At 48.2% G+C, this 17,838-nt stretch overlaps 1 protein-coding gene across 1 annotated transcript in view; it reads left to right on the top strand.

The window, feature by feature from the left end:
* The window catches only part of IK (IK cytokine), a 184,127-nt gene that overhangs the window by 28,492 nt on the left and 137,797 nt on the right, over positions 1–17,838 (top strand). The window contains exons 7-10 of the mRNA XM_086931381.1: positions 14,887–14,957; positions 15,048–15,094; positions 15,302–15,465; positions 16,009–16,117. Of these exons, the coding sequence (XP_086787507.1) occupies positions 14,887–14,957; positions 15,048–15,094; positions 15,302–15,465; positions 16,009–16,117 (391 nt within the window). The remainder of the gene's footprint in view (positions 1–14,886; positions 14,958–15,047; positions 15,095–15,301; positions 15,466–16,008; positions 16,118–17,838) is intronic.

Below are 17,838 nucleotides of genomic sequence, written 5' to 3'. Positions count from 1 at the left end.
AGGAAGACAAAAAATTTGAGTGACATGAGGTATGCACTACAGTTGCAGGATATATCCATAATATTGTTGGTCCTAAATTTCCTCCATGTACACTCTGGATACAAAATATAGTGCAATAAAACAGATATACATGGGTATCTGATTTTTCACCTTTTTATCATGCTTAATTAACTTGGTCCATCGCAACCCAAGTATGGGTGAATTGATTTAGCTGTTATCACGTTATGCATTTTCCTAGGTGATAGTCTATTTTCCTAATTGATCATCAACTGTGTAGTGTGTCTCCAGGCGAATGTTCCTGCAGGAAGCCCACCTTTTCCATATTTTGGTGTGTTTCTTCGGGCATCTCCGGGCAAGAAACACCGGGAGTTCAATTCCATTTTATAGTCCATACTGTTTCCCCAAAGCCTTATACGGGGTGGGGTATCTGCCTTCCAGTGCCTGGCAATGTCACGTTTTGCAAGTGTGTGTCTTTTGTATCTATTACCCCCTATTCCTTCTGTGCAGTGTAAAAGTGCAAATTTCGGGGATCTAGGCAAGTCCCATGCTAGGACCTCAGCTAGGGTATTGAATACACCACTTCAAAAGCTTTCTAGAACATGACATGACCAAATAGTGTATAGAAAGGTTTCCTCCTCTGAGTGACATCGCAAGCAATGCGGGGAAGCAATCAACCCTGCAGACCATAACCTATGTCTAGTGAAGTACAACCGATGCAAGTACTTGGATTGAATGAGACAGAGTTGAGTAGAGATTGCAGCTTCCCATGGTGATTGGAGTGCGTTAGTTCAATCATCGTCATCAATCGGTCCCAAGTCCGAATCCCAGGTCGCTCTTAGGGTATCCAGGGTGGTGACACAGGTTTGGTAGATCTTTGATATTTTGTGATCCCCTAGTTCGCCCTTCAGGAGCTTATCTTCTAGAGGATTTTTTCCGGAAAGTGGGTTAGATCTTTAATGTAGGGATGTAAGTAATGCCGTAGCGGTAGGAATTTATACATTTGAGAAAGGGGCAAGGAGAAGTCACTCCTTTATACTTTGCGGCATGACGAATTGTGTAAAAGACAGGTTGGGTGCCATTTTGCTCAGGAATTCTTTTCAGCAGTAGGCAGAATAAAAATGTATCTCATGATTCTTAGGGTGCAAGATGTCAAAGAAGAAAACTACGAACAAAAAGAAATGGATGCACATGCAGTCAATAGTTTCCTGACCTACATGCAATAGTCAACCCAAGCTAATTGCCATGTCTCTTCAGTACTGCCACACTAATAGCACCATACATGTTTAGGGAAAACGTTTGCCTTGTACCTACTTTTTACTTTTCTATGGAGCTTTCTACCAGTGATCTAAGGTGGCACTCAGGCTCGAGTTAATTTGATTTGTTTTCGTGGAGAGATTGGATGAAAAGCCCATTGTTTGTTTACTTTGTTATTACCTGCAAAAAAGACCACTGCCCCTTTTTACCCACAATGGTTGACTTTTCGGGGGGGAGGAGCCAAGCCGGCGACCATGATGGTCGCGTAGAAACTCTGCTCCGCCGATCTCCACTCCCTGGCTATATATCCTGCTGACTATCCTGCACCCAGATTATACTCCCTGCTTTGGGAAACGAAGCGACGCCTATGAGTGGTGTTCCGGATTGCATCTGTGCTTCAGGTGCGAAGTTGGACCATCCGGAAGTTTGGGGCCTGGTTGGGTGAAAAGCCGGGACCTTAGTACTTCCAAAGGCCGCCCTCCAATTGAATAACAACGGGGGCCGTGGACCGGAGTAGACCGGTCTGGCCCGTAAATAAACATTGATGCCCCGGAATTTTTACGGTATCCTTTCCAGGGACGATTGCTGTGCGTGAGGAGTGCGGGCGGCTTTGACTCTCCGCCCGGCTCCGGGAATCAAACTGCGGAGCTCCGGGGTGCTGTGGCCGTCTCAGATCGCGGACGGCGGTGCAGTCGGGCCCCCCCGCTCTCTGAATCTGAGCAGAGCTCACTATATTTGGCCCCCGGACCTTAGGAGATTCCACCCTGATTGTTGCGGTGATGCAGGAGGACCAAAGCATATCTGCATTACTAAATGAACTGCATTGCCCCGAGACTCCCTGAGCTACTGGTTACCTGTGCCTGGTGGAGGAACTCTCGGGTGGGGGCCGGTGGGGGCTGCGAACTGTGTTGAAGATCTGATAACTATCAGCTTCCCCTTGGCTTGGCTGGAGCGAGCTTCTTTTTGCTCCGGGCGCTGCCGGTGCTCGAACCCGGGAACGTCTGCCGAACTCCTGTTTTGGGCTCACTGGCCTGCCGCCTAAATTTGTGACGCACTATCCGGCCGGACGAAGAGTTGCATATGGATCCTCATGTTGGGAGTGACTTGATCGATTTCAAATCAAAATATACCCCTTGTATCACTGTTTACTACCCGGGAGCTGTCCGAAATGTTGTGAACGTGCTGGACCGGTGATCGGATCTGGACCGAGTGACGCCTGGGAGGGCTCTAGCAGTGTTTTACCTGCCGAAGATCTTCTGAGGAGACGGAGATATCGGTGGCCCCACCATCAGGTGCAAGTTTACTCTGATCTGTTCCGGGGAAAGCTAGCGACACAATGGCGACAAGATCGGAATCGGACAGGTCCCTACCATGGTCATCTAGGGGCCCTAAACCCACTCAATCAAACAAATTGGATAGATATACCTTACCTAAGTGGTCCTCGGGAGACTCTAAGAAAACGCTGTCGGTGGGTGAAGAGGTAGGGTCTGTCCCTAAGGAACCAACACTAACGGATCTTATGGCGGCTATTGACGGGGTGCAAGCGGCGCTGGGTCAGAAGATGGAATCCCTGGACACTAAATTAGATACTGTCACAATCGAGATGGGGCTACTCCGAGCAGACCCAGTGAAGACTATCCAAAAGGTAAAATCACTTGAGCTTAAGTCCAAAAGCCTAATTGATGATGTTGGTCAGTTGCAGCAAGAGGTGCAGGACCTTAGGGCCTCGCGAGCTCTTACAGACCGCAAACTGGACGAATATGAAGGGAGAGTTAGACGTAATAATATTCGCATTCTTGGAGTACCTGAGAAATCAGAGGGCCAAGCACCGGATCTGTTCATTGAAACTCTAGTCCTGAACCATCTCAAACCAAAAGGCCTTAGTAATTTGTTCACAGTTGACCGCGCACATAGAGTCCCGGGGGAAGGCCGAGGCTGGGAGCGCCCCCACGTCCCATGATTGCAAGAATCCTCAATTTTCGAGACAGGGATGCGATTTTCCAAGCTGCAAGGAATGGGCCCGCTTTGAAGTATGAAAATGCGACTCTCTCCTTTTTCCCAGACTTTACCCAGATGGTTCAGAAACAACGTCAGAACTTTCTAGCAGTGAAGAAAAAATTGAGGGACAAAGGTTTAAAATACGCTATGATGTTTCCGGCCCGTCTCCGAGTTGAACTGAATGGAAAAACTTGTTTTTTCGACAATCCTGGGGTGGCTGCGGATTGGCTGGATAACGTGTCTGCGACGGAGAAGGAGGGCCACTGCCGGGACGAGACAGAGGAACACTAATGATATTGTACCCAGACGGTTCAGAAGCAGCGTTAACACTTCTTATCAGTAAAGGAGAAATTGAGAGACAAGGGTCTAAGTATGCGATGATATTTCTAGCCCGACTCCGAATAGAACTCAATGGGAAGGCCTGGTTCTGATAGATACATCTGCCGTGTGGATTCCTCACCTTGTGAATATCCCCCTCGCGTCAGCAACATTCGGAAATTCTTTTTTGTAGCTTCACGCCGACGTGGACGCGGACGTCACAGAGACACGGCTCCGCTCGCGACTCCGCTGACGTCACCGACGCCTACAATAGGCCCACGCCGGCGTGATGACATCAGTTCCCTTTTTTCCGCGTCGTCGACGCTAACGGTTTTCAGGGATCGTGCTGTAGCTTTCCAGTAACTTTGTTACTATTTACTTGTTATTCTGTATAACATCATTTTCTTCGGGATGTCGTCGAAGAAGACTGGTTTCAAGGCTTGCGGCGAACGTGGCAAGACTATGTCCATCACCGATCCACATGACTGCTGTGTCTGGTGTTTAAGCTCCGACCATGATGTCGAGGACTGTGCTTGCTGCAAGAAGATGACTTCGAAGGCGCTGAGAGAGAGAGAGGCGAAACTCCTTGTGGCTAAGCTTAAGAGTAAGAAAGAAAAGAAATCTTCGAAGTCTCGAACTCGTCGTTCGAGGTCGAGGTCTCGATCGAGGTCACGCTCTGAGTCGTCTTCAGCTCACGCGTCGAAGTCTTCGAGGAAGAAGCACAAGAAGAGGAGCCACAAGTCACGTCATCGCTCTGGGAAAGACTCTGGTTCGAGACCGAAGTCCCAGGTTAAGCTCCTGAGTAAAGAGTTGGTGGTTTCGGATTCGGAGCATGTCTCTGTGGGTGAGGCTTCACAACCAGGTTCGCCCGAATCACAGGAGCAGGTCCATTCTCCAGTTCCATCCAATCCTTCTGGTCAGGAGGATGAAGGTGAGGAGCAGGGGGCTGGTGAAGTCGAGGTTCCAGTGCCTGCGGGTTCGTCGAGCCCGGTTCCAGGACTCGTTGAAGAGGTCGACGTCGTCTCGACTCCGCCTCCTCAGGAACGACCCAGAGATTCTTATCCTGAGTTTCCAGCTCCAGGTCAGGTTCCATCTCAGTTCCTGAACGCCATGTTTGGTGTCTATTCTAGGGCAATGTTCCCGTCTGGTGCACCTGTTGGTCCCACGGGTCCTATGGCTTTCAACTTGGGTGTTCCCCAAGCTTATGCCCCTGCGCCCTTCATGCCTTTTATACCGGCTATACCACCGCATTGGCATTTACCGACACCTCTGGTGTCGTCGACGCCGAAGCGCTCGACGTCGACGCCGGTCTCATCGACGCCGATGCCTACGGCTCCGAGGCAAGATTCTGTCCGACCTCGAGCTGAGAAGCCTCGTCCGACATCGGGTTCGACGCCGGCTCCGGCGCCGTCGGAGTCGATTCCGAACCCGTTGGCTTCGATTGCGAAGGAAAGGTCTCGGAGAAGGGCTCAGAGACTTCTGGAAGAAGATAGGTATCAGTATTCGGATACTGAAGAAGGAGAATTACGAGATTCTGCGGATCCTTTTGAGGATTTGTGTGAGGCCAGTGGGCTTGAACTGTCACCTGAGTGGGAGTTGGCTTCAGTTTCTAATGTGCCATCAAAGGATGTGGTGCCTTATCACACTGTTATTAAAAAAGCAGCGAGCCTTTTGAACATCACTCTTCCTACTGCTGACTATAAGCCTAACATCTTGACTGAGGTTCTTCATTCTCCCTCGTCAGTGGTTGAGCCTGTGTTACCCTTCAACGAGGCCTTGACTGAGCCCATCTATGAGGTTTGGAAGAAGCCTTTGTCTGCTCCTGCAGTTTCAAGATCAGTTGCAAGGAGGTACAGAGTGGCACCTGAGGACCCTGCATTTTTATCTATCCATCCCTTGCCTGAGAGTTTGGTGGTGCAGGCTGCTTGCTCTAAGAAGTCTGCTGGAGCTTTCCCACAGGTTCCTGGGGACAAGGAATCCAGGAAGAAAGATCAGGGTGCCAGGAAGGTCTTCTCATCAGCCAGTATGGCATCAAAATCAACCAATGCAACGTGCCTGATGGGAAGATATATCCATGCCTTGATGGATTCTGTCAAGCAGCTAGTTCAGAAAATTCCTGAGGATGACCGGAAGGATTTTCAGGAGGTGATTTCAGACACTCAAGCAGCTGCGAGACAGGTGATTCAGAGTGGCCTGGACACTGCTGATTCGGTGGCAAGGGTCATGGGTTCATCTATGGCCACCAGGAGGGCCGCCTGGCTTAAGTCATCAGAGTTCTCTGCGGACGTCCAGTTTGCATTGTTGGACTTACCCTTTGATGGCTCAGGATTGTTTGGCAAGAAGGCTGATGCTGCCTTGGAACGTTTTAAGGACAGTAGGGCCACTTCAAAGTCCTTGGGTCTTCAGTCCAGAGGAACTACTGGTAAACGCTTCAGGGGGTTCGGAAGATCTTCCTTTCGCTCTTACAGACCTTCCCAGCAGCAGCCTCAGCAGCAACAAAATACGCTGTACAAGTCGTACAGGGGCAGACAAAGATCCCGCCCTAGAGGTCGTCAGTCCTCCTCCTCCTCTCCTTCCCAACCCCCAACCGTTGCAGCAAAGCAGCCCTAGATCCGCCATTCCGGATCATGTGGGCCCAGTGGGGGGTCGGCTTACTCATTTCCTACAAGATTGGGAATTAATTACATCGGATCTTTGGGTTCTCAATCTTGTAGGGAATAGGTATGCACTTCCTTTCCGGGAATTCCCTCCCAATTACCCTCCTTGCCAGGGTTATTGTTCGGAGGACCACCTGCTTCGCCTGCAGGAAGAAGTCCTGGCTCTTTTCAAAAAAGGTGCGATAGAGGTGGTTCCAGAGCAGGAAAGGGGTCAGGGGTGCTACTCCCGGTATTTCCTGATCCCCAAGAAAGATGGCAGGCTTCGGCCAATCCTGGATCTCAGGATCTTGAACCTTTACCTGAAACAGGAAAAGTTCAAGATGCTCACTCTTGCCCAGGTTCTTCAAGCGCTGCTGGAAGAAGACTGGATGGTGTCGATCGACTTGCAGGATGCGTATTTTCATATTCCCATCCTGAAGTCGCACAGAAAGTATCTCCGTTTTACGGTTGGGTCACAACACTACCAGTTTGTGGTCCTTCCGTTTGGACTTACTACTGCGCCTCGAGTCTTCACCAAGGTGATGGCGGTGGTGGCAGCTCATCTCAGGAGATCGGGGATACATGTGTTTCCGTATCTAGACGACTGGCTGATCAAAGCGGAGTCTGCATGAAACAACTCAGTTGTTGCACAGGTTGGGTTTTTCGATAAATGTACCCAAGTCTCACCTGGTGCCCTCACAGCGCAACCTGTTCATAGGTGCGGTACTGGACACTACTGTATGTCGCGCATTCCCTTCCCCTCAAAGGATTCGCGACATACAGGAGATGATTCCTTTGTTTTACAATGGAGCGGTCGTTCCAGTCCTGAAGGTCCTTCGCCTGCTCGGTCTGATGGCTTCATGCATCCTGTTGGTCAACCATGCACGCTGGCACATGAGGGCACTCCAGTGGTGCCTCCGCAGGCAGTGGTATCAGCACAGCGGAGATCTCAGGGAGTCAGTGAAGATCTCCAGAGAAACTGCAGCGGATCTGTCTTAGTGGAGTGTGGAAGGCAATCTGTCTCAAGGAAAGCCTTTTCAGATTCCTCCTTCGGTTGCCACAGTAATATCGGACGCGTCCACCCTCGGGTGGGGTGCTCATCTGGGGGACCTGGAGGTCAAAGGTCTTTGGCCTCCAGAGGAAAGGTTGCTTCACATCAACCTTCTGGAATTGCGGGCAATTCGTCTGGCGCTCAAGGCCTTCCTCCCTTCCCTTCGCGGTCAGTCGGTCCAAGTCCTAACGGACAACACGACCGCGATGTGGTACATCAACAAACAGGGAGGAGTAGGGTCGCAGTGTCTCTGCAGAGAGGCTCTGCGTCTCTGGTCCTGGGTTCAGGACCATCAGATTTGTCTGATGGCAAATCATCTGGCCGGAGTTCAGAACGTTCGTGCAGACAGTCTCAGTCGGCAGTTCTCTGCCGATCACGAGTGGAGGCTCCATCCAGAGGTAGTTCACGACATCTTTCGGATGTGGGGGACTCCTCGGGTGGACCTGTTCGCCACTCACGAGAATGCTCACTGCCTGTCATTCTGCAGCCTCCAGTTTCCGATGCAGGGAGCCATGGGGGATGCGTTTCAGTTGAGTTGGAGCTCGCAACTCCTTTACGCGTTTCCTCCCATACCCTTGATTCCTCGGGTTCTGAGGAAAATTCGCTAAGACCGGGCCCGAGTCATATTGATTGCCCCGGATTGGCCAAGAAGGGTGTGGTACTCAGACCTTCTCCACCTCTCCTCTCACCCGCCGCTCCGTCTCCCTCTCAGGGCAGATCTCCTCTCTCAGATGGAGGGGCAGGTTCTACACCCCCACCTCCAGACCTTACACCTTCATGCCTGGAGATAGAACGGGGCAACCTGATTTCTTTTTCTCTCCCTCACGATGTGGTGGATGTCATTTTGTCAGCCAGGCGTGACTCCACTAAGTCCATCTATTCTTATAGGTGGTCTAAGTTTGTTGTTTGGTGCAGGGAGAAGTCCATAGACCCTTTGAGGGCCCATTTATCTGATGTTCTCCAGTTTGCCCTTTCTCTGGCGCAGCAGGGGCTTGCTGTTGCCACAGTGAAGGGTTATCTGTCAGCGCTGTCGGCGTTTATTTGTTTGCCTGACCAGCCTTCTCTGTTTAAATCTCCTATAGTTTTGAGGTTCTTGAAGGGCCTTGTTAATAAGTTCCCTCCTGTCCCTTTTATTGTGCCTCAGTGGGATTTGAATCTAGTTCTGACATTTTTAATGGGTGCTCCTTTCGAGCCTCTTCATAAATGTACCATGAGGCTCCTAACTTTCAAAACTGTTTTCCTCGTTGCGATAACTTCGGCAAGGAGGGTAAGTGAGCTTCAAGCTCTTAGTTCCAAGCCCCCATTCCTGTCCATTCATGCTGATCGAATGGTTCTAAGGACCAGGGCTGCTCTTCTGCCGAAGGTGGTGTCTTCTTTCCACCTTGGTCAATCCGTCACCCTCCCTTCCTTTTATCCTCCCCCTCACCCTTCCAAGGAGGAGGAGAGGTTGCACCGTCTGGACCCCAAGAGGGCGGTGTCTTTCTATTTGGACAGAACTAGAGACTGTCGCATGGACGACCAGCTCTTTATTGGCTTTGCTGGCTGCAAGAAGGGAAGAGCGGTCCATAAGAGGACTTTGTCGAGGTGGATCGTCCTCTGCATTACGATCTGCTACTCTTTGGCCGGTAAGGAACCACCAGAGGGCATAAGAGCTCATTCGACTAGGGCTAAGTCTTCGACCTCTGCATTGGCTAGAGGTGTGCCTGTTGAGGATATATGTAGGGCCGCAATTTGGTCTTCCCTCCACACTTTCGCGAAGCACTACTGCTTGGATACCGAAGTGAGGAGAGATGGTCATTTTGCGCGCTCTGTTCTTCAGGATTTCCTGGTCTAGAAGAGTGGACACCCTCCTCCGGGAGTGGGGACTGCTGTGGGACTCTATTCACAAGGTGAGGAATCCACACGGCAGATGTATCTATCAGAAGAACAAGTTACTTACCTTCGGTAACGCTTTTTCTGGTAGATAATATATCTGCCTGTGGATTCCTCACTGACCCACCCACCTCCCCGTTGTCCACTCTTCTTTGCCAGAGTATCTCTAATGGGTTGTTTTATTGTTAAATGTTTTATTGCATTTACTTCACACTGTGTGTGTTACTTTGATTTCTATACTGTGTATATTGTGTACATTACTACTGTCATCGGTCCATCCGTGTGCCTCGAAGGCACGGAAAAAAGGGCGGAAGTGATGTCATCACGCCGGCGTGGGCCTATTTTAGGCGTCGGTGACGTCAGCGGAGTCGCGAGCGGAGCCGTGTCTGTGACGTCCGCGTCCACGTCGGCGCGAAGCTACAAAAAAGAATTTCCGAATGTTGCTGACGCAAGGGGGATATTCACAAGGTGAGGAATCCACAGGCAGATATAGTATCTACCAGAAAAAGCGTTACCGAAGGTAAGTAACTTGTTCTTCTTTGACAACCTTGAGGTGGCGACTGATTGGTTAGATACTGTGGTTGTAACCGAGATGGAGGGCCAAAATAGGGGCGAGGCTGAACAACAATAATATAGCGTAGATGGTGTCGCTAAGCTTAAATAGCAATACGTTCTGATTAAGGAGTGGCATGGATAAGTAACATTTTTCTTGCTTCGCCACATCTGTTAATGTGTCGCCTTATATTAACCTGAAATGATGTGGCGACGATTGAGCGAGTAGCGGGGTGGGGTGGCGGGCTGTATGGGCCCTCCCTCTGTTTTCTACTTCTAGTTAGTTGTAGATTAGTGTTGGGGTAAAAGGGGGCGACAGGCACACTGCTAGTTGGGGATGCGCGCAAGCGATATGCAGGGGTGCAGGGTGGGGGGTGAAGGGTTGGGGCAATTTTCGTATTATTGTTTGTCACATTATTGGCAATTTATTTAACTGTTTTAATGCTTTGTATTTTTGATGGCATCAGTATATTGTATTTGATTAGCATGCAGCAGACACAGGAGAAACATTTTTTTCTTTCATATGACGATGGGGGGTAGTGGGCTCAAGGTTTTAAGCTGGAATGTGAATGGGTTGGGGGACAAATTTAAACGCAGTGTGGTGCTCCAATATCTCAAACGCCAGGTACCAGACGTGGTCATGCTGCAAGAAACACATTTATTTGGAAATTCATGTATAGCGATGCATAGAATGGGGTATAAATTGGTTGCTCATGCAGGGTTCACGTCGGGCTCCAGGGGGGTAGGTATCCTAATTCGGAAGACGCTCCCCTTGGCTATAGACGCTACGTGGGTAGATGACAGGGGGAGGTATGTCGGGATCTCAGGTCGCTGGGAAGGACATGTACTTACTCTTGTATCAGCCTACATCCCCCCGGGTTTACAGTCTAGCTCATTTTTTGATTTAGGTAAAATATTGCTCGAATTGCCGGAGGGGCTTTTAATCCTAGGTGGGGATTTTAATGCTGTGGTTTTGGAACTCTTAGACAGAACTCCTCCCCCCCCCGCCCCCTCCCCTACACCCACACCCACCCCACCCCGAGAAGTAGGGCATGCCCAGAAGTCGATGCCGGAATTTCTTGATGAAATGGGTCTCGTAGATAGTTGGCGTTTGTACCACCCAGACAAGAAGCAATACACATTCCGCTCTGGTGTACACGGTAGCCTCTCCCGTCTGGACTATTGTCTGATCTCAGCAGCTCAAGCATCCTATATAACTGAAGCGGCTCACCTTGCTAGAGGTGTTTCCGATCATTCCCCACTGTGGATCTGGTTCTGTGTTGCTACGAATTCCGCTGGTAGGGTCGCTCCTGTTAACCCCAGGTATGTGCGGAATCCCAAAACCAGAAAAGATCTCATTAAGGCCCTAGATGACTATTTCACAAATAATGAGGGATCGGTGTCTTCATCAGTGTCTTTGTGGGAGGCCTTCAAAACGGTCATTAGGGGTCAAGCCCTATCATTGATAGCTGGAATTAAAAAAGAGCGGAATAAAGAAATTGTGGAGGCGGCGATGGAGATTTTTAGACTAGAGGAGGAATTGGGGCAGGGGGTGACGCAGGCTGACTTGCATACCCGGAGCCTTAAGCAACACGATTAGAAGTCATTAGTCACTGATATGGCAAGGGCTCTCAGAAGGGAGCAAAAGGGCAGGCTTTATGATCTAGGGGATAAGGCAGGGAAGCTTCTTGCTTGGTTGGATAAAAGAGATGGTGCCGGGTGTATTGTCCCAGAACTTATTTCAGACAAAGGAGAGTTGATTACCGACCCCCAGAGTATTGTTGATGCCTTCGCAAAGTATTTTCAAACGGTCTATGCCTCGGTCTCGGATAGGCCTGAGGAAGACTCCCATTTGCTGCTTCGGGATATACGACTCCCCTGTTTGTCCAAAGAGGATTGTGATTTTATGAATAGTGACCTGACAGTAGATTAAATAGCCCAAGCCATCCGTACTTTGAACTTGGATAAGGCACTAGGACCCAACAGGCTTCCGATCGAGCTTTATAAGCTCAGACTGGACAAGTTGGCTTGGCACCTGAATATTATGTTTGAAGAGGCATGGGGAAAAGGAATTCTGCCTAGGGATCAGAGAGTGGCGTCGGTAGTGGTAATCCATAAGGAGGGTAAGCCGGAGACTAAATGTGCCTCATATAGGCTTATTTCCCTATTAAATGCTGTGCCCAAAATATTGGCCAAGCTTCTCTCAAATAGGTTGGTAAAAGTGATTGGTGGGCTCATCCACCCAGACCAATCGGGCTTTATTCCCCATAGAAATACGGCCCTGAATCTACGCAGACTGTGTGACATAATAGCAAGAGCACACACTTTACAGGAACCATCCGTGATCGCTTCCCTTGATGCGACCATGGCCTTTGATACCGTAGAATGGTCCAATTTGTGGGCGGTGTTGGCTAAATTCGGATTCGGGTCCGATTTTATCAGATGGGTGTCTCTATTATGCGCTGAGCCACTCGCTCAGGTAGTGGTTAATGGTCAGGTCTCTGCACCGTTTTGTTTGAGTCGGGGGAACTCGGCAGGGTTTTCCCCTCTCCCCCCTTCTTTTTTCGTTGGCGCTGGAACCCCTGGCGGCTTGTATTCGCTGGGAACCATCGACCCGCGGAATTCGGTGGTCCCCTGAGTGGGAAGATAGGATCTCCTTATATGCAGATGATATCCTGCTCTACCTGACCTCCCCTCGAAAATCCCTCATGGTGGTGTGCGACGTCCTGGCCTCCTTTGGTAAAAACTCCGGCCTCTCCATTAACTGGGGGAAATCTTTTGTTATATGTCCTTAGAGGGGAAACTCCAGTTCCCCCCAGTAATTGCCCTATCCAGATCAATACGACTGGATTTAGATATTTAGGTATTTTTGTATCACTTGATCCGGCAGTTAGATATAGTGAAAATCTTCTTCCCCCCCCTTGCAGGGGCTTAGGAGTGACCCCGCTCACTGGTGGAAACTTCCGATCTCTTTGTTGGACCGAGTGGCCCTCTTTAAAATGATGGCCCTACCCCGCTTCCTTTATGCCCGTCAGAATACTCTGGATGCAGTGCCTGCCAGTTATTTCCGCGAGATAGAGGGCTTACAGCCTAGCCTTTTATGCGAAGGAAAGCCCCGTATTGCTTCGGCCAAGCTGACACTCCCATTGTATGATGGAGGTATTGCCCTCCCAGATATCAAACGATATTATTGGTCTTCCCAGCTGGCTGCAATTAATCATGCAGCATACGGGCCCGCAGCTGATCTGGGCTACGCAATGGACAGGTGGCTTCTTCTGGGGGGCAATTACAATAGGGCGCTGTACTCCAAGCCAACGAAGCTGAATTTGACAGGACCAACCAAACATGCAGTGAAGATCTGGCATGATGCCACTAATTCTTTGGGATGGAGGAACAGGCTGACTGGCTACCCCTCTTTTTGACTCCAAACATCTGCGCAAGCTGTGGAATACAAAGGGCTTCGATAAATGGGAGCTAATAGGAATCTTGACTATCAAGGACGTGTGGAACACGGGGCGGATTAAAACATTTAAGGAAATGCAAGATGAATTTATCTATCTAACTCTGACTATTTCCGCTATGCGCAAGTTCGGCATTCGTTACAAACTGTAGAGGTAGAATTGCCGGAGGCGTCACCCCTTGAAGATAGAATCTTAGATGGCCATCTCCCGGTAAAAAAAGATTTCCCTGATTTACAAAAAACTACTTAATACTAGAGCTGATCTGCTCAGGGATCTGAGAGATAAGTGGATACGAGACGGACTAGAATTAGACGATGAGGACTGGCAATCAGCTGTTTCTTCCCCGAAGGTTGTCGCTATTCCCGCACGGTTGCGGCTCGTACAGTTGAAGATCTTACACAGGGTTTATGTCACCGGCCCACGATTAGTTCAGATGGGGTTGGCGGATGAGGGACTGTGTAGACGAAAATGTGGTCTCTTGGGCACATTCTCTCATATTATCTAGGAGTGCCGAGACATAGCCCAGTATTGGGGGGAGATTCACAATATTATTCATGAAGTCACAGGTGTATCCTTGCTGCCGGAGGCACGTAGATGTCTCCTTAACATATGGGAACCCACTGATCTTACTACTGCGCAAACACAATGGGTCACACCGGGCTGTATGATAGCTAAAAGAAATATTGCCTAGAAGTGGGGTTCGGACTCGCCGCCCACTCTTAGGGATTGGGAAAAGGACATGGGCTGGAGTATGTTTTGAGAACAAACAGTGTATGTGGCGAGGGAACGTCACCGTAAATGGGGATTAATTTGGGGTCAGTGGAACGGGTACAGAGGGGGGATTTGTGTACCACCTAGAGATTCTGTATTGATGTCCCCTCATCCCCGTGAAGTCTCTTGGCAATTATGTACTCTTGTTCTTCACCCCCACCCCCCCACAAATGTAATGCTGAATGTAATGTGATTCTTCCATATTGTGTCTTTTGTTGATGCCTTCTTTCAATAAAAAGAATTGTAAAAAAAAAGATTGACTTTTCCTTGTGTCCGGGAATTGTAGCTGTAAATAATGGTTCACTAGTTCCTGTTTTCATGATAGCACCAATGAATTGTGTACATCCACTGTCATTTTATCACATGATGCTCATAGACTTGTAAGCAAAATCATTAGAAATGCTATCCTTCAGGACTTTTGTTAGTCACTGCCCGCTTTGTTGTAGATATAGTTACTTTCAGATGATTCTATCATCCTGAAATTGTCCCCAACTCACCTTCATCTTTCTAGATAGAGACCATTTATTTTGACAGTCCTGTTTCAATGTCATTGCAGTTCTTAGCCAGTTTTTGCTCAAGACTTATAGGGTTTGTACCAGTGTTAATTCAAGAGAATTGTGCCCCTGAAATAAAACCACGACTACTGTCTACTTCCAGAGAGGACAGGCATCATTCCCATTCTTCTCACACAGAGTGATGACATCTGATAAAAACCTTTTCCCCCTAGGTCTGTATTGAGTCATTTTGAGCCGATGTGGCAAAGTCTTTTCTACCAGAGAGTTTTTTCCCTTGATCTTATAAGGCTTGTTTTATTCATTAGCATTCTTGCGCAAGCATCGTCTTTTTCCACGCCATCAAAGTAGCGGACTATTGATGTAGTCAAACCATGAGTTGGGATATTGATCAGAAGCATTTAGAAGTCCAATGCTCAATGAATTTTCATTTGACTAACTTCTCCCTTCCTCTTTTTCAGGTACGTGCTGAAATTAGCAGCAAAGAGAAAGAAGAGGATGACCTGATTGAAAAACCGCAAAAGGAGGCCAAGTAAGTGTTTGGAAGTTAGTATGTGCTTGGCAGTTGCAATATGGATTTAACTGTTCAGATGTTAATACATCTTTTCATATTTTATTCCAGAAAAGATGAGGATCCCGAGAATAAAATTGAATTTAAGACCCGCTTGGGTAAGTTCAACGTTCTGAATTGATCTAACACTTAAAACTTATGACTGTCACAGAGAAGGGTCCCATTTGTGGCCTAATTTGCACATTTGCCAAATCCCTCAATTAGAGATTTTTTTTGTGACTTATAATTTTGGGTTTGAGAGGCCTGTCTTATATAATTGCACCTCTGTGTTCCAGGTCTCAATTTTGCATCTTGTTAACTTGCAGGCCGTAACATCTACCGCATCCTATTTAAGGGGAAGGCGTACGAGAGGAGCGAGCTCTACCTGCCAGGAAGGATGGCATATGTGGTGGACCTGGAAGATGAGTATGCAGACACTGACATTCCCACCACCCTTATCCGGAGCAAGGCGGACTGTCCTACCATGGAGGTAATGTAGGAGAACTGAATTGCACAGCTTCCTGGAGAAAGGTGGGACCCGTGGTCTCTTCAGTTGTAATAGCTAGGTATCCTCTAATTGTCATTAGAGGCACACTACTTTAAAAAAATGGTTTCTCTGTAATGAGGTCTCATTAGTGCATCACTCCTCATTTTCTGGCCTCACCCTTTTTCTGTAGTTTTTATAAATGCTCTGCAGTAACTGACAAGAGACATGTAGCACACTAAAACAAATTCTAAATAAGTAGATAATATCTAGTGCACAATTTAAGGCAGTGCCTTACTTTAACATAGCAACAACATGTGAAAGATTGCTGAAATAGAACGTTTTTACATTAAGAGGAAAACCACTATGCTTGTTCTCAACAAGTACTCTTCACATACTTTGGGTATGCCTCTTGTTTTGTACATGCCTTTTAATAAGTGACTGGTGAGATAGAAACGTACTCACCGTTGAGCCAAGAGACCCTCAGTTGAATCTACTCTTCAAAGAGTACTTTTAATGTTGTACCATATGCATTTCTTAATTTTCTAGGCTCAGACAACCCTTACAACCAATGACATTGTCATCAGCAAACTGACGCAGATCCTCTCCTACCTGCGACAGGGCACAAGAAACAAGAAGATGAAAAAAAAAGATAAAGGTGAATGGGTTCACTGAGCAGTTCTTTACTCTGGGCATTGATTTCAGTGACATTTGCATGTTTGTAAATGAATGAATAAGAAATTAACAATTAACTAAAATTAGAGACAACAAAAGTTCTAATACATCAAGGTGCAAAAGAACAGGGTAAATGTAAAGCTATGCAGTCCTAAAATCTGTGCATGTTGGTTACCTGTGGAATAACATGAGAATATCAGAGGTAAGACAATTCGAAACAAAACTCTTTGTCTCTAACACTAATCAAAAGCACCCAATCAGCACACAAAATGTCTTTTTAGTGGGCAACATCAAATGAAGACACCAGCGGAGCAATAGTAAAATGCTGAGACTGTGAAAATACACATAAAAAAATCCATCCAGATGTCAATAAATGTACTCTGGTTTTTGGCAGTTTCAGGGGCAGATGGTGCACTGCTGGAGGCCAAACAGTCTTTGGTTATTTAAGGACTTCTTCAGAACAGTCCGCAAACACTGTAGAGTTAATTCTTGTGGCACAGCGCTGAACTAAACAGAACAGTGGGGAGGGTGTTCGGATCTGAAGAGCAGACTCCTCTGAGGTGTGGCGCAGCGGCCAGGGTGACTGACTCCGGAATGTGGGGATCACGGTTCGATCCCCAGGGCCGGTGGCCGATTAGCCCAGCACCATGTGACTCTGGGCAATAGCTTACTTAATCTTCCCGACGGCCCCCAGCGCCTAGAGACCTTTACAGGTGATTGTGCGCTTTACAAATGTGGATTATTATATTATTATGTTATCACATTATTTTTAGGTCTCGCGCCTAGCGGTGCAGTGCGGAGCATTGCTCGCGCAGCAAGAGACCTTGTGTAGGGGGGTTGAAAACAGAGCCAGGAATCTCACCCGCTCGTGTGTGTGCTTTTCCGTTTGTCTTCTGCTATTGGGCTTTGCGTACGTGTTTTTTACAAAGAGAGCACGCAATAGGCCAAAGGTGGGCGTATTGCTCCGCCCATGGCCTATTGGTGTCTATTACGCGCACCGCCGGCCATGTGGTTTCAATTATCGCGCCCAGACACGGGCGCGATAATTGAAACCACATGTTTTGCTGTGGCACGCACGCGACCACCACTCGCGGGCCTGTTTCACTGCCGCTTTTTAGGTTTCGCCTAGCAAAGGCAGCGCATGCACTGCTTCGCCTTGGCTGCACATCTCCTGTCGTAGGGCTGACCTTACACAGCGCGCGCATCGCACGCTGCTTTCACTTTCCCTCCCCCCGTCGGCTCCACCGAGACAGCTCGTTAATAACTCATGGCTCTCTGGTTTGAAAAGTGTATTATTTCCGTTCAGTAAAGAAAATGGCACGCGCGTCACTGATCTATAATTGGTCCGAGGACAGAAGGTGGAAGCCTGTGAGCTGTAGCAGTTATGGCCGTTAGTTTTTGCTCAGAAATAGCTGGCACAGCGCACTTTGCTCGTGCGCTTCATGGAAATCGGGATTTTCCACTGTGATAGCAGTGGAAACCTTTATTGTAGGTCACCCGACTAGCTGTGTAAATAGTTTCCAAATTAAAAAGGAAGCAGGCCGCCTTGTACAATAATGAATCTGAGCTCTACATAAACACGCTGTAAGGTAACATTTTACAATGCTCCGTGTTTTATGTCTTTAACTTAAACAAAAAGTACCTGCGCATTACCTAGAGCCAGTACGAGCCACTAGGCCTATGCTCTTGAAAAACAAACACGCT

Source organism: Lissotriton vulgaris, chromosome 7, assembly GCF_964263255.1.
Source record: "Lissotriton vulgaris chromosome 7, aLisVul1.2, whole genome shotgun sequence".
NCBI lineage: Eukaryota > Metazoa > Chordata > Amphibia > Caudata > Salamandridae > Lissotriton > Lissotriton vulgaris.
The sequence above is the reverse complement of the archived record's forward strand: the minus strand, read 5'-3'. Positions and strand labels throughout refer to the sequence as shown.